This window comes from Solanum dulcamara, chromosome 12, assembly GCF_947179165.1.
Source record: "Solanum dulcamara chromosome 12, daSolDulc1.2, whole genome shotgun sequence".
Taxonomy (NCBI): domain Eukaryota; kingdom Viridiplantae; phylum Streptophyta; class Magnoliopsida; order Solanales; family Solanaceae; genus Solanum; species Solanum dulcamara.
Window position 1 is genome coordinate 1,578,044 of NC_077248.1, and position 15,533 is coordinate 1,593,576.

General features: G+C 33.4%; 3 protein-coding genes across 3 annotated transcripts; 2 read left to right on the top strand and 1 right to left on the bottom strand.

Moving 5' to 3' along the window:
- Nucleotides 1–1,188: 1,188 nt before the first annotated feature.
- LOC129876949 (uncharacterized) lies at nucleotides 1,189–2,720 on the top strand. Its single transcript, XM_055952427.1, has one exon. The coding sequence runs from the start codon at nucleotides 1,370–1,372 to the stop codon at nucleotides 2,651–2,653; it is 1,284 nt and encodes a 427-aa protein (XP_055808402.1). The 5' UTR covers nucleotides 1,189–1,369; the 3' UTR covers nucleotides 2,654–2,720.
- Nucleotides 2,721–5,051: 2,331 nt separating this feature from the next.
- LOC129877036 (villin-3-like) lies at nucleotides 5,052–12,055 on the bottom strand. The gene is made up of 22 exons (XM_055952517.1): nucleotides 12,000–12,055; nucleotides 11,715–11,814; nucleotides 11,555–11,623; nucleotides 11,233–11,469; nucleotides 10,958–11,135; nucleotides 10,657–10,789; nucleotides 10,275–10,434; nucleotides 10,053–10,200; nucleotides 9,869–9,969; nucleotides 9,621–9,779; nucleotides 9,440–9,508; nucleotides 9,295–9,363; nucleotides 9,072–9,209; nucleotides 8,451–8,579; nucleotides 8,092–8,239; nucleotides 7,983–7,993; nucleotides 7,758–7,898; nucleotides 7,541–7,666; nucleotides 7,064–7,126; nucleotides 6,618–6,864; nucleotides 5,620–5,813; nucleotides 5,052–5,538 (listed from the first exon to the last, which is right to left on the bottom strand). Exons 1-22 carry the CDS (start codon nucleotides 12,053–12,055, stop codon nucleotides 5,425–5,427), a joined length of 2,790 nt encoding a protein of 929 aa, XP_055808492.1. The 3' UTR covers nucleotides 5,052–5,424.
- Nucleotides 12,056–14,668: 2,613 nt separating this feature from the next.
- LOC129876787 (probable protein phosphatase 2C 55) lies at nucleotides 14,669–15,319 on the top strand. Its single transcript, XM_055952282.1, has one exon. The coding sequence runs from the start codon at nucleotides 14,669–14,671 to the stop codon at nucleotides 15,317–15,319; it is 651 nt and encodes a 216-aa protein (XP_055808257.1).
- Nucleotides 15,320–15,533: the final 214 nt, after the last annotated feature.

The window sequence follows — 15,533 nt, forward strand, 5'->3', positions numbered from 1 at the left end:
CTGAAGTAATGAAAAAAAATCTACCTCTTGAATAAATTGAAATCATTAATTGAAAAGAAAAAATATTTAAAATTCAAAAATAAATTAACGGATGTAACTGTCGAGAGATTTGTGGAGTGAAAAAAAGGAAGGAAATCATGGGTATGGAATTTTGAATTGATGTATCTGAAAAAGGAGATGATGAGATCAAAAGAAAGAATTTTTGATATTTTTTAAAATGATAGGTAAAATAATAATAAAAAAAAGTATGATAAAAAAGGGTGTGTAGTTAAGTAATTTTTCCAAATTTTTATCAATTATTGTAATAGAAAGCCCATATATAATAGCCCATGTACATTCAACTCAGTAGGATTGAAACTTACCAAGCCCAAATATAATGGACCAGTTGATCCTATGGCCCAAATACATGGGTTTGTCCATATCCCTACTACTTTTAAAATCTTGCACATTAATACACATAGTTTGTATATTTTAAAATTCTCTCCCTTCAGATCACCGATGCTCAGAAGCAACCCACCGCTATCATTTTCGCTGCCCTGTTTTCTGATATAGAGACAATATTATTTCATTTTTTTCCTTTTTTTAAAAATTAAAATAAATTAAACTCAATGAAACAGTTGCTCAACATCTTTTCTATCTTGCTTGTTGCTTGAATATATATATTTTTCTCAGAATTGATTTTCAAAAACTTCACCAAAAGGAATTCAAGAATCCAAAGTCACTTACATCAAAGGACACACTTTAATAGTTAATAAAGTAAATTGAGAATTATTAAAGCCCCGTATTGATATAAAAATTCATATGATTACTTTTTATTTATTCAAATCATATGCTCATGAAAAATATAATTAATTAAAAATACATTCAAAAATCATAAAATTAAAGGAAACTTCCAAAATTCAACTAATTGAATTATGAGAATTGCTTTTCTTCCTTTTACACCTTTTCTTCTTTTCTTTCCTAAAAGTCCTCTTCTTTTTCTTCTTTTTTTCCCTTTCGGTTTATCATAGAAAAACAACATCTATAGGCTTTAAAAAGTCCTTTTTATTTAGGTCTTAAAAGATGTGATCTTTAATTATAATAACATACACCACACCTATTATATGGTGGAGTGATTCGAAATCCTTCATTTTCTCACATTCAAGCTTATGAATGAAAAAAAAAATTCTATTAAAAACACCTCTTTCAAAAATAAAAGTGATAATTCGTATATTTAAATTTAATTGAACCTCGATATAAAAAAAAAAAAAAGACTCTTCTGGACTCTCATAATCCTTCATCTTCCCCATACACAAACACAGCTAAAAAAAAAGAAGCCAAAACAGAGGGTTCATAGCTCTCCACTGAGTGTATATGTGTGAGAGAAGTAATGGGATTTACAGCAATGGGATTCTTCTTCATTTTATTTCCAGAAGATGAATCCACCATTATCACCAAAAACAAGCAAAAAACCAATCTTTCTTCATTAAAATCCATTAAACACTCAAATTCAACTCATCTTTTCCCTAAAGCACAATTTATAATCTCAATTTGTGTTCTTCTCATCTTCATCACTTTTCTGCTCTTCACAATCTCTACTTGTGAACCATCTCCAAGAACACAACTTTCTAAATCAAAATTCCCACCATTTCAACAACATGCATTGCAAGGAATGGGTACTCTGTACAGAAAAGGAACAAGGTCCATGAGTGATTTAATTGTCGCTCATGTAATTGAATCTGTCACTCTACAAGAACTGAAATTGTTCACTAAACTCATTTACAGGTCCAAAATCAGTTCAAAATCCGACATTTTGTTCATATTTCCGATAAAGTCCATTCCTTTTGAAAACACCATTGTTGAAGAAAACACCTCGTTCTTGAAACTCATCCATGGCTACAAGGACAATTCTTCCAATATCGACCCGACCCATTTCTTGATTTCAAGTAATAAAGCGAATAGAAGTGAAGAACCCATCTGGGGTCGCAAAAAACAGAGCAATTTCAGAGAAGAAGACGACAACAAAACTGAGTCAACTCGGTTTAGTTATGGCTCGGTTGTTGGGTTTTACGCCGATGAACTTGACCCGGAAAATTCATTATCCGGGTTTATGGATCATGTTTCAATGAATTTAAGAAGATGGGCTTGTTATCCAATGCTATTTGGTCGAATCAGACGAAATTTCAAGCATATAATGTTAGTAGATGTGAAGGAAATGTTAGTACTCGGTGACTCACCGAGTCGAGTAAAGAATCTGAGTCATGACTCAGTTCTCGTTTTTCGAAGAAAAAACTTCCAAAAAAATCACAAAAAACAAGCAAACCCAGAAATTATCATAGGTGGACTAAGAGGAATTAGAAGATTATCAAATGCAATGTTAATCGAAATCGTTCGAGAATCGATGCAGCACAAGAAGAAGAACTCGGTTACTGAGTCAACTCTGTTCAATCAACTCGTTGGAAATGAGTTTATAATGAAGAATGTGGAATTAATTTCGGGCGAGTCAATTGTTGAACTGAGTTCACTCACTGAGCTGGATAAAAAAACAGTTTCTTTATTAATATCAAAATTTTCAATAATTAGGCGTGGAAATAGTAATGTGGATATTATTTCTGTTTTTAAGAAGTATTTGTGTTCATTCCCTTTGGATTCAACAGTTTATAGTGATTGTTAATTAGTGTCTAAATTAATTAGGAAAAAAGGGTTAATTATAGGATTATGTTTAATTCTATGTTTAGACATTTTTATAGTACTTTGTAGTATTTGTTCATAACAGAATTTGTTCAATTGTGTTCTGAAATTTTCTTGTTGATGAGATGGATATTGCATTCTGTTTTTTTATGTAGCAAAAATGATAATTAAAGGAATTGTTAGTTGATAAAGAATAGTGATTGATTGTTATGTTAATAATAATAATGTAATAGTGAATCCTATAATATGGATTTTTGTGTAATCGATGAAATATGTAGTTTGATTTGATGCAAAACGAAAGAACCTAATGGAGCCTATGTCATCTTAAGATAGTACTAAATGGATAAATCTCATCAAAGTTTGAACCTCGACAATATCTTTAAGTTTTATTCTTGTGATCGTACTTTTCAAGCGAAAAACTTAATGCATTAACTATGACATTGTGTGGATTGATACATATAACTCCTAGTATCGATGAAACATATAACTCCTAGTATCGATGAAGCACGTAATTTGATTTGATACAAAACGAAAGAACCTTATAGAGCCTATGTCATCTTAAGGTATTGCTAAATGGATGAATCTCAGCAACGTTCGAACCCTTGACAATTTCTTTAAGTTTCATTCTGATCATACTTCTCAAGCAAAAAATTTAATGCATCCAACTATGATACTGCGTGGATTGATACATATAACTCCTAGTATCTATAAAGCATGTAATTTGATTTGATGAAAAAAGAAAAAATCTTATAGAACCTATGTCATCCTAAGATATACATTCACAAAATAATAAATCATGAGCAAATTTTCATATAAAAAATCAATAAGGTGTCATTCTTAAAGGTGACAGCCAATAAGGTTGTTATATCAATTTATGATTTAGCAATGATCAGTAGCAAAGTCAACCAAAAGAAGTATCACTTCAAAGATTTTTATCATGTGACAACTGTGTGACGGTCCAAGGAAAATTACACGAGCAAAAACAGGAACACTAACTACTATTCGTCTTCGTTTTAATTCATTTGTCTAATTTTTTTATTTAATTTTAAAAAAATCACTCTTTTTTGGATAATGTTTAAATTTTAATTTTCACCTGATATATTTAAAATATTAAATCAAAAAACATTTTGTATATATTCAATATATCAAATTAAAATCAAACAAATAAATCAAAACAAACGCGGTATTTAATTGGAACCATCATGTGATAATTTACCAAATTTCCACCGCGTGTTTCAACCTTTTTGACAAACTCCATAAAAGCAGGAGAGACATATGAGAGAGAGGAAAGTAACATGATCATTTCATTCTTTTGCACTTCATTTCTTGATATATAATTAAGTGCAACTTCTTTTGCCAGCTTTTTTCCCAGCCAGCCAAGCAAGCATATATACAAGTGTTGTTTGACATTTAAGAATAACATTAATACAACAATATCATATTGAATAAAATTCCACAAACTAAAATTTAAAGAAATAGAATATACGCATATTTTATAACAGCTTAAAAATAGAGAAGTTATTTTCCTGATTCAAGAAAAAATAATTTGAAGCAGTATTATAAAATAATATAATCAGTGTAATTCCACAAAGTGGATCTAAGGAGAGTAGAATATGCGGATTTTATTCATACCTTAGAGAAAGAGATATTGTTTCCAATAAATCATCGGCTCAACCGAAAATGATTTGAAGCAGTATGATGAAAAAAATAACGGGAAAGCCAAGAAAAAATATTATAAAAGACATGATAAATTATTTTGAATAATAATTAAAACATAATAATACTATAATCAAAATGTAAATTGATTTCATATATATATATATATATATATATATATATATATATATATATATAATCTAGAATTCAAAATCTGAATCCTCCCCCCGCACACACTCCATTGTATGATTGTAAGTTTTTTTAAAAAAAATATTAATATACTACTATTAATATTGATTGATACAAATTACAATACATAAGGATAGTTCAACACTTAGAAATTGAGATGCACAAAAGAATAACCCTTTTATACGCAAACAATATATATATCACATCTTTAAATTTTAAATTCATGCTCTCTTTTTACCCTTTTAAAATTTTAAGGCACTCCTTTTGGATTTCAAGTCAACTACTTCTTCTTTCAATTTATGTCACCATATTTGATTGGGAATAAGGTTAAAAAAGAAAGAAAACTTTTGAAACTAGTATTATAAAATAAATTGTAGACATTTGTATGAGTATAAATCATCTCATGAACGTTAAAACGGAAAATACTACATCTGCAAGTGTCATCAATTAATTTGATACATTAGGGCCAAATGCTCAATTAACTTGCAAAATCTTTCAATTATCAACTCAGTTACAATAAATATAATGAATGTATACACCCTTTGGTTAACAAACAAATGATAGGAATCTAAAGAAATAGTCTAGACACTTCATTCAGAATGAGTCTGATCTTATTATATGTATATATTCTAAATCTTTTTGCATATGCATACATGGTTCGAGTTGAAAAGCAATGTATCCAGTTAAACCAGTAACTGATGATCACCCTATATCCGCGTCCAGAATCGTGACAAATAAGCAAAAGAGGAGTGCTTGAAAGATGATCCTTCTTTGCACTAGGATCATGAAAGCAAAACTACATGTAAATCCAGGCATCATGTACCTCAATCCAGGCGAAAAATCATGTCAACAAAATGCTGTATTGCAAGATTTTGGGACAAACAGAGAGTCTGATTTCTAGTTCGGGTACTAAAAGAGATCGACTTTCCTTTTGTGCACGTCTTGCTTCCATTTAGGAACCTTGTAAAATGCTTCTTTAGTCATTCCCAGTACAGATTCAAATTCCTTGTCCGAAAGATAAGCCTGAAAAGAGTTTATCATTGGAGATGAGGAAAAAAAAAGAATATACTTTCATCAGAATGAAACGATACTCGAGCTACAAACCTCTCTCCGTTTAGTATCAATGCCAGTAGCAGGATTTTCCGACTTAGCCTTCAGCTGCTCATAACTGAATACCTCGTCTGGTGGTTTTAGCTCCGTGTCCTCTTCATTAGTCTCTGCTGCGTGCTCAACTACCTTGCTCTCCTGAAGTTCTGAACGTTCTTCGGATTCCTTAAATCGAGCATGCTTTGTTCTAGCTGAAAAAACATCAAAATGTGTCAGGTAGAAGCTATCAGTGCCAAGTTGAAACTATGTTGATTCACTTCAAATGCTTGCAATAATATTCAATTTAAGTAATCATTTACATGTTACATTCATAGACAGACAGACAGATACAGACACAGACACATTGTAGACATCGAGAAATTATAGCTCCACACCTTGCCCATCGTGTAATGACACTGTGCCTTCACCCCATTATCTTAGTCTAATGAGAAAGCATGTGTTCACATTCGTAGTTGCAATAAGTTTTCCTTTTTGTTTCGAGATTGGCTTGGAGATTTTGTGGGGACTCTACAAGACGAGTCCAATCTCTGTTAGGATTCTTGGATGCTACTCTACCCTCAACCATAACTCATACCTATATAAAGGGTAACATTTTCCTTGAAGAGACATCTCGAAATCTCATAAACTCTTGAGATATTCATAAAGAGATCAAGCCATCAAAATACAGCTTTCGTCAAAGCCACCGTCCGACGTTGCTAGCGATCAAATACATCGCAAGGAGGTCTAAATCATCCTACATTCGAGAAATACGCTACTAACAACCCTCAAATCACGGATAAAATTCAAAGAGAAGAATTAAGGAACAACATTATACTCACGAATATTCATCAAATAAAAATTCTGTTTTATCATATTTTATTCATGTTGACCGTTTATTTTCCATCACTTAAAAATTTGTTGCAAAAACACGAGATTTCTTGATAATCATAAGAGTTCGCAAGGCAAAACTGGAAAAAGGAGGAGAAGTAGCATAAAAAGCCAGAATTTTTTTGTACCAGTGGGGCTAGCTGATGGACTTCTACTTGATTGGAGAGAAGATCCGCGCGAATTTGACTGCTTCATTTCCTCTGTAAGAACAGTAGACAATGCAGCTACTGCAGCTGCTCTTTGTGAACTTTGATTTGCTCCTCTATGCTTTGGAAAAGAACTAGCTTTTGCAGTAGATGATGAACTAAATGCAGAGTTTAAAGCAGCTAAGGCTGACGCTCTTTGCGTTGGTCCATCTTGATTTGTTCTATGATTCTGAAATATAGAGTAGAAGGTCTATTAGCTCATCTAAGGAAACTTCTTGAATACCTAGTGAAGTCTTGTATTATGAAATGAAAAGCAACTGTCAAGAAATTAATACATGACATGGAAAACAATGCATCATTCTTGCACATTGTGTTATTCATACAACTTAGATGAGATTATAGTAATGCAAAAAAGAAAGATCAATTACCTCGGAAGCATGACCAAACCCAAAGAGTATCATAACCTTCTTTTGGAATGAGTTTCCGTGTGCCTGATTAAACAGGTAAGTCAGAGTGAAGATTGTTATATCATAAACCAATCTACTGTAAGTTTCTGCCTATTTTCCATTACTATATCCATGAGGTTGTGATACGAGACATCATATTTCTCATATTGTAGCATCATAAACAATTTAAGTCATAACTTATGAACTTTCAGGTGTCACCTTTGTCAATCTCAACTTTATGAAAAAGTTGCTGAAATGACTAATGAGTTTCACTTATTATTGTTTCGATATGTCTCTTGTGTTTTGTAATTTTTATTAGCTCTTGCATACATCCCAGATTTTTGAAAAAAGGTTGACAAATGCAAATTTTGTAGTCACTCTACATCTTATCTTCAAGTTTCACACCAAATTCAAACCAGAACATCTCATAAAGAGAGAGAGAGCGCTTTAGTCACTTACGGTAGCTTTTACAGGATCCCATGAGAAAAATGTTGTAAAGAAGCATGGCTCATTTCCTTCTGTGACTTTATACAATGGAACATCAGATGATAACCCTTCCAAAGATGCAGCCAATTCTACATATTTCTGTGATCAACTTCTTCGATTATTCGAGCAAAAATGAAAATGGACAAGTACTTTCAAGATATGAGTTACATATGACGCTAGTTAGTATTACCTGTCCAATTTCAAAAGCAGTTTGCTTTTCTTTGGAGTCTGCTGATTGACCAACCCAAACAAAAACTTCAGCATGTGTGTTGAGAACCATGACGTCCTCAGTCAACAAATCATCTTGAGAAAAGTTGTAGATTTCTTCAATCTGTTATTTGAATAGAAAATTATTAACCTGTTTCATACACAAACAGATATTTATAGGTTTTAACTGAATTCTCTAGGATATTACCTCGAATTTTCCTGGACATCCACAAGTTAGCATGAAATCATTCGAGAAAAACAGTTAGAAGAGAAAAATTACCTCATTCGCGAAAAATATTAAAGGATGAGGGATGCACCTCTATTAACAGAATAAGAAAACAAGTGAGGTTCCCTTGTGGCTTCAGGAGCTAATATATTGCTGGTATAATCTTGTTTTTCTCCAAGACCCAGCCAGAAAGCTGAGCTTTCTGTTCCTTCCTTAGTGTGTTTAACGGTCACTCCGGGCTAAGTTCGTGAATAAGACAAACCAAACAAAATTAATCTAATGCAGCATAAAAACAATATCTTTTAATGATACATGGACAAGTTTTTTGACAGAAATCTGAATGCATCTGACCATGCTTTCAAGTTTCCGCGGCTTTCTCTAAAGTACATATTAGGACCATCTTGCAGCATTACAAAGAACGCCTTTTTTCTACTTCGAGAAAAGGCTCACCTTCAAGAATTCCACAACCTTTGCTGCTAACTGCTGTTGCTCATGGGTACTTTGCTTTCCATGCCAAATGAATACTGAAGAGCTAGATTGCAGAAGAAAACACTCGTAAGTGTTCAGTGAAGTTGCCACCTGTCAGAGTTCAGAAACCGGGAGTAAAAATTAGAAATCGAGGTTGTAAAGTTTTATTTTGGCAAAGTTTACAACAAGGTTAATAGTAGCTTTGGACATAATGACAACAGCAATTTAGACTTTAGCGTGACAGTACGGAGTCCTGGAAACTATACATAAGTACAAAGTTAACATAACTTTTCAATGAAAGGTGTGGCATTTTCATTTTCTACTAGACTGTCATTTAGACAGCTTCAAACTATATTGCAAAGAATCCTAAATTACCTCCCTGGACAGATATTTACGTAATCCATAAGAATAACTTTCTGAGACATGGAGACTCTATCCAAAACAGGTATTTGTTGAGCAAGAAAGATTCTATCAACATTGAACGGAAGCTACCTATCTATCTAGACATAGTTTGAGAACATGTTCAAGTGACAACAAGAAAGGTCTCATAACATAACTGTTGCAGCAAAATTAGGGGAAAACTTAAAGGGTTGATAAGCATACAACATCTACTTGAACTGCGTTGTTGTTATGACCAGAAGTTCCAGATATCCTGAAAAGGGCAACAGTATCAGAAGCATAGGTTTCGTCATTCAAGCCATTTTCTTCAATATAATTTTTATAGCCAGAGCTTAATCCACCCTGAAAATAGGAAAGAAACTTGTCATGGTTATTCTTTACGTTAAAACGACACCAATAGCCTCTATCATGATATATGGAGAGATACCTTAAGGATCAGCATGGGCTGGAATATTGCAACAAATTGTGGTGGTTCTTTCCCTTGATATACCCGAGCCTGGATAATGTAAATGTCACAATTAAACCTCATTTTGAGTTTTTGACTGAAAAACAGTAAGAGAAAGAAGTAATACCAGCACAGGTCTCCCTTTAAGTGAATTGCACATTGTGCTGGCCAATTGTGCAGCCATCTCTTGATCCTCCTGAATCCATAGCAATGATTCAATTCATGAATTCCTTGTCACGCGCTTTCAATGCAATGACAGAAAATTCTATAAAGACATATTGGACCCTTATATGCAAGGACATCCGTACCTCGATGCTATCCTTTCCAATCCACCAGCATAAGTAATAATCTTCTTTCTTTTCATGAGAATGGTATGAGTAAAGAACTATGTAGCAATCTCCACTGTAGAATTTACCAATGTCTTCTTTGGGTATCAGAGTCTTTGTACTTCCATCGATACGCCAAACCTGACAAATTTTACATTTTCAGTGAAGAAAGAGCTGGCCAAATCAGCAGAGAAATTATTATGTCATGGAAAACATTCTGATGATCAGACCTCTATCTTTCCACCTTCTTCAAGCAAAGGTGGGACTTCCTCATTGACAGAAGTACTTTTGCTAGCAGCTTTGACAGCAGCACCTTGTTGCTTCAACAAAGCTGAAAGGATTCAACATGGACAAAGTTAAAACTAATTCAAACCAGCAACACACAAATTCTTCAAACTCGCGTAATAAATCTACCTGCTACTTTTCCTCGTCCGTCCTCAGGGGCAGGTGTTGATCCTGATGGCCAAGAGTCAAAATTGTACTTAAATGAATGTGTCTCATAGCCTTGAATAAGCTGGGTTATACGCGTTGACTTAGGTCTATTTTGATTGGCAAGATATTCCTGGAAAATATTAAGTCATTCAGATATAAGAAATTATACCACACAAGAACACGGATGAACAGCTAACATTCTACCTCTGCTGCTTGAATGGTACTTTTCCTCTCCTCCAGTTGAGTATGACGGCCTACCCAAGTGTAAACCTCGGAACCGCAATCCAAAATATAGCATTTATCATTTTCTAAGATGGATTTTGTAAGTTCACCATCCAAAGAATTGATCTGGCCATCAGTAATGCTGCAAAAGAGGAAATAATTCAACTTTCTCACCAACAACAGCAGTAGGTTGGCATACAAAATTCAGTTACAAGTAGCAACCCCGAGGGCTGTGCGTTGAAAGAAGCTACGTCCAGCAATACATAATCTCTCAAGGATGTCAAGAAAACTTTGATATAGAGTATCATAATAACTGTTTTACTAACTTCAGGACAATAAAAAAGTTAAAAGGATTCAACATTACCTATAAAGTTTAGCAGTAGTTCTCTCAGGAATGATATCATCATTGGTAGCAACCTTTTTGCTAATTGGAGCAAAGCCACCAAAGAGAACCCAAAACGATCCAGAATCTGACTCAGCTTGTAAATTTCCATCATCTGAGATATGCAATAGAGAAGGAGTTATAAAATTCTAGGGGAGGCATCAAAAGAGTGAGTTAATTCAATAAATATCGCACATCACATAGTAGATTCATAACAATTCTGTATCCAAAGCATTAGATGAATTGCACAATTCTTGTATTTTACTCTGGGACTTCGACTTACCAATAATCGCAACATCACACACCCCGTCATGATACTTTTCCTTCAATAACTGAGTAACTTCTAATGCTTTGGCCCTCTCCTGGATATTGGAATTTGCACCATTAAACTGATATATTTTGTCTTCAGTGTCTAGAATGAACACGTCATCATGATTTAACGATGATCGAGCAAAAGGGACCTGACAAAAATCTAAGCTCAATATTATCTTCAATCACAGCTGAAGAAGATACATATATTTCCAAATGTAGTAAGTGCTTTTTTTTTTGCTTCTGTACCTGCTTCATCCTGACAACTCGTTTACCCTTGCAGACATACAACCTCGTTACAAATACTTCCTCCTCCGGTTTCTTGAATCCAGATACAACACCTCCTTCTAATGGTATGATGCATGGCTTAAAGTACGACAAGAATTTGTCCGATTCATGACCTTGGATTTCCCTATGCTGTACTGCTCGCCCTCCGAGAATTGCATCAAGCTCAACTGTTTTGATAGCTGCAGTTCCTGCTTCATCCTAGCATAGTATCCAAACTTGTAGAAAATGAAAAAAAGGGAACAATATGATTGATCTACTGCTAAGACTACTAAACGATTCGTACCTGACTAGTATCCTTTCCAAGCCAGAAATGTACATCATGCCAATAAGCACCTCCTCTTCCAGAAGTTGTCTGCGATAAGATAAAAACAGAATCATTTTCAAAACATTTGAACTTTTTTTTTCTAGGAAATAGAAGAAAAACTTTAAAAATTAATATGTACCTGCAAGACGATGTACGAATCACCCGAGTAGAATTTACCATGTTCAGATTTTGGCACAGGAACTGGTTGGAAATTCTCGATTCTCCAAATTTCAGTCCCTCTAAAGAGAGTTGAGTTAACATTTTATGAAATTTCACCACCGTAGAAACAATTAACATAATAACATGGAGAGAAAAACACAGTAACAGAATGACAATTACTGATATATGCTCTTTTGAGCTTCCCTTCATTTGAGCATGAAGTGATGAAATATCAAAGTAATGGAATACTGGGAAGCAAGGATACGGTTTCTGTCCTGTACCCTGAAATGCAGGTTCCAAATCTTTCACAGAGATAGACATGTTGAAGCTCCAAACTTCAGCTCAAACTTATGAGAATAAGCAACTGCAGAGAAGCATGAGAAAGTGTGACATATTCGTACACATCTGTCATAACATAACGAAGCATGTGATTTATGATCTTCGTATAGTTTATAAGTGAACTATTGCTTCTTTTCCTGATGATGATGAACATGGAAACTTGTCTCGTCCATTGGATTTGAGCTAACATTTCTCGTTTGTTGTTTTTGCTTTTGCATTATTTTGTTCATGCTGAACAAAAGTAGCTCACTTGCATCATTTAATTACCTTGAAACCAAGTATATATAGCCCTATGTAGCAATTTCTAGTCTAATGTCATTCATAAATAACCATCAGCCACAACATTGTTACCCGTCCTTCAAATCTAGATTATATACAAATACTTTTAAGGTACCATACATAAGAATATAAATTAGAAAATCACATATTTTTCATTCGTATCACCCTAAATGTTCGAGTATAGAAAGAAGAAGACAACTAAAATGGAGAAACTAAGAGATCGGAGAATCATCAAACAGAATTGATGAACGCACCTCCCGGCCCCTTGTGATGAATTTTCTTCCTCTTTCCAATTTCTGAAATTCTTTCATAAGATTTCATTCATCAAGATTATGATGACACAATACAATACATTAATGTACATGTAAATTTATAGAGAATGATAGATGATGGAGAAAGAATGAGACAACAATTCTCCCCTTGTAATGTTTGTTGAGTATTCATGTTTGTTTCACTATTTTCTTTTTATTCGGATCATACTACATCCATGCAATTATCATCACATCAATCAAACTCCTTTTATTTGGTGTCCCACCCACCTTGACCCCACTTCTACTCATACCACCCTTCACCCTACCTCAGCTTGCACGCGCCTCGATTAATTTCACTGGATACCTATTACTTTCCATCTATCATTAGCTTACACATATTGATTCACAAAAATTCAGTATTTTTTATGGCATAATTTATAAACATGACATTTAACTTAACCTCAACTGACATCTCTGCCTTCTAACAAGTAGACACTTAAACTTGTATAAAATTAAATAAATAGACACATCCGTCCATGTGGCGTCCTAAATAGCAATTTTGTCTCCTATATGACATCTTATGTGTATTATGTCACAGAGAACGCGTGTGTCTATTTGTTCAATTTTATACAAATTTAAGTGTCTACTTGTTCGCATTCAAAGTTGGAGGGCATATTTGTCAGCTGAAGCCAAATTAAAGGGTACATTTATGTATTATGCCATTTTTTTTTATTGTGAACCTAGTTATTATTATAGATTAATTTGAAATTATTATAGATGTTTGAACTACTTGACTTCATCTCATGTTGTTATATGGAGTTTTGTGACTACTTCTTGTGCCTTTCCTGGTCTGTTTGAAGCTCAAGAATGTAACTGATGGCAAAGGATACAAGTGGAAATCTTCTACTTTCTCCGTTTTAATCTACTTGTTTTATTTTTTCTTGTCCGTTGACATGCATGTTTTTAGCCGAGGATATTTTTGATTTTTTTTTATACTTTCTCCGATTTAATTTACTTCTCTTGTATTCGTTTTAATCTGTTATATATTTGAAAATTACGTAAAAATTAAATATTATCAATCACAATTAATTAGCAACTTCAAATTTTAAAAAGATTTAAAATTTTTTGCTAACTCTCAAAATTCTATGAGTGTCATAAATTGGGACAACGAGAGTACAATATGTTATTTGAAAATCACGTAAAAAGTATTATAAATCTCAATAATAAACAACTTAAAATATATAAAATCATATAAAAAAAATTTAATCGTCTCTCCAAATTCTATCTCTGTCACATAAATTGAAACAAAAAAGATAACAATATTGGGTACGTGCGGGCAAGGAACTGAGTCCTGTATCTAGTTTTATTATAGATTTGTAGTTGGAAAATTTATTTATCCGTGCATAGGAAAAGTTTCCATGAGCTAATATTAGTTTTCAAGCAAAGTGAAGTTGGATTAAAATTTTCACTTTCTTTTCACTCCCTTACGCAGGAGGATTACTTACTTCTAGTTGTTTTTCATAGTTTCCAAACTTTGTTGCCCAAACCTATTAAGTAGGATTATTTACTAAACTCTACTTTCTAAATGTTCCATTTTAAAAAGTTACAAAAAGTTGTTTTCCATAACCTATACTAAATAGGATTGCAACGTAATGCAAGTGTGTATATATATATTAGTAACCCTTCACTTTCATCACATAATTTTTTACTTCCCAAAGTTTTAAGTTTTTCAATCAACACACAATGGCTGCATGCATATCATCATTAGGTCATGATCAATATTCTTCCAACAATTTCGATGAATTTTTCAACCTGCCACGCTACAAGAGGTATTTCGACTTTTCTTCTTATCAAGTTAATGATCATCTGGAAAATAACAGCAACAAGAGACTCAAATTTAGTCACGATGATGTTCATTCATTCAAGAAAGTAGTGGATGATGAATTTTTCAACGTCGAAAAGAGAGTACTCGAATTTAATAGTAGTAACAAATTACCATGTCTAAAAATGGTGGCTGGATCTTTATACTTACCCAAAGGCAATCCAAAAAAGCCGCTAGGTGAAGATGCATGCACACTTCATACATGAATTATACCAAACTATTGGTATCGCTGATGGCGTTGGTGGTTGGGCTAAAAAGGGGATTGACACTGAAATATACGCAAGAGAGCTTATGAGAAATTCACTTATCGCTATGGATAATGAACCGATGAAAGGTAACCTTAAAAGGGTTCTTGAAGAAGCTTACAAAAACACAAATTCAGAAGGATCGTCTATGTCTCGTATTATAACTCTTAACTCGGAGAAAAGTACTATAATTGATGCTAATGTTGGCGATAGTGGATTTTTCCTAATCCGAAAGGAAAAAATTATATACAAGTTGCCGATACAACAACGAGGATTTGGATGTCCATATCAATTGGGAAACTGCAATGCCGATAATCCTAGCGTTGCTCAGGAGATGGAACTAAACGTAGAGAAAGATGATATTTTGATGGTTGGAACGGACGGGATGCTTAATAATATATATGAAAGTGAGATTGAGGAAATTGTCCGAAGAGCGATCCACGAGAAGTTGAAGGCAGAGGAGTTGGCTTGTCAAATTGGAAACGTTGCATTGTATAACTCTTTTGATAGATTTGCAGATACGCCATATGCAAGAGCATCTAAGGGACGACATAAAGGAGGAACAATTGATGATATTACTGTTATATAGTTGCTTATATCCAATAAATATGTAAATTTTGATGTAGTAGAAAAAATAGAATGTATTTGTTACGTACGTTGGAGCACAAAATGTAATGTGCAAACTTTATTGTATAATGCAAATGTTATATAAGAGTCAGATTATCTATATGCTTTAATATATATATATCGAATGTATTGGGATCCATTGATTGTAAGTTATATCATATATCCATTACTATTAG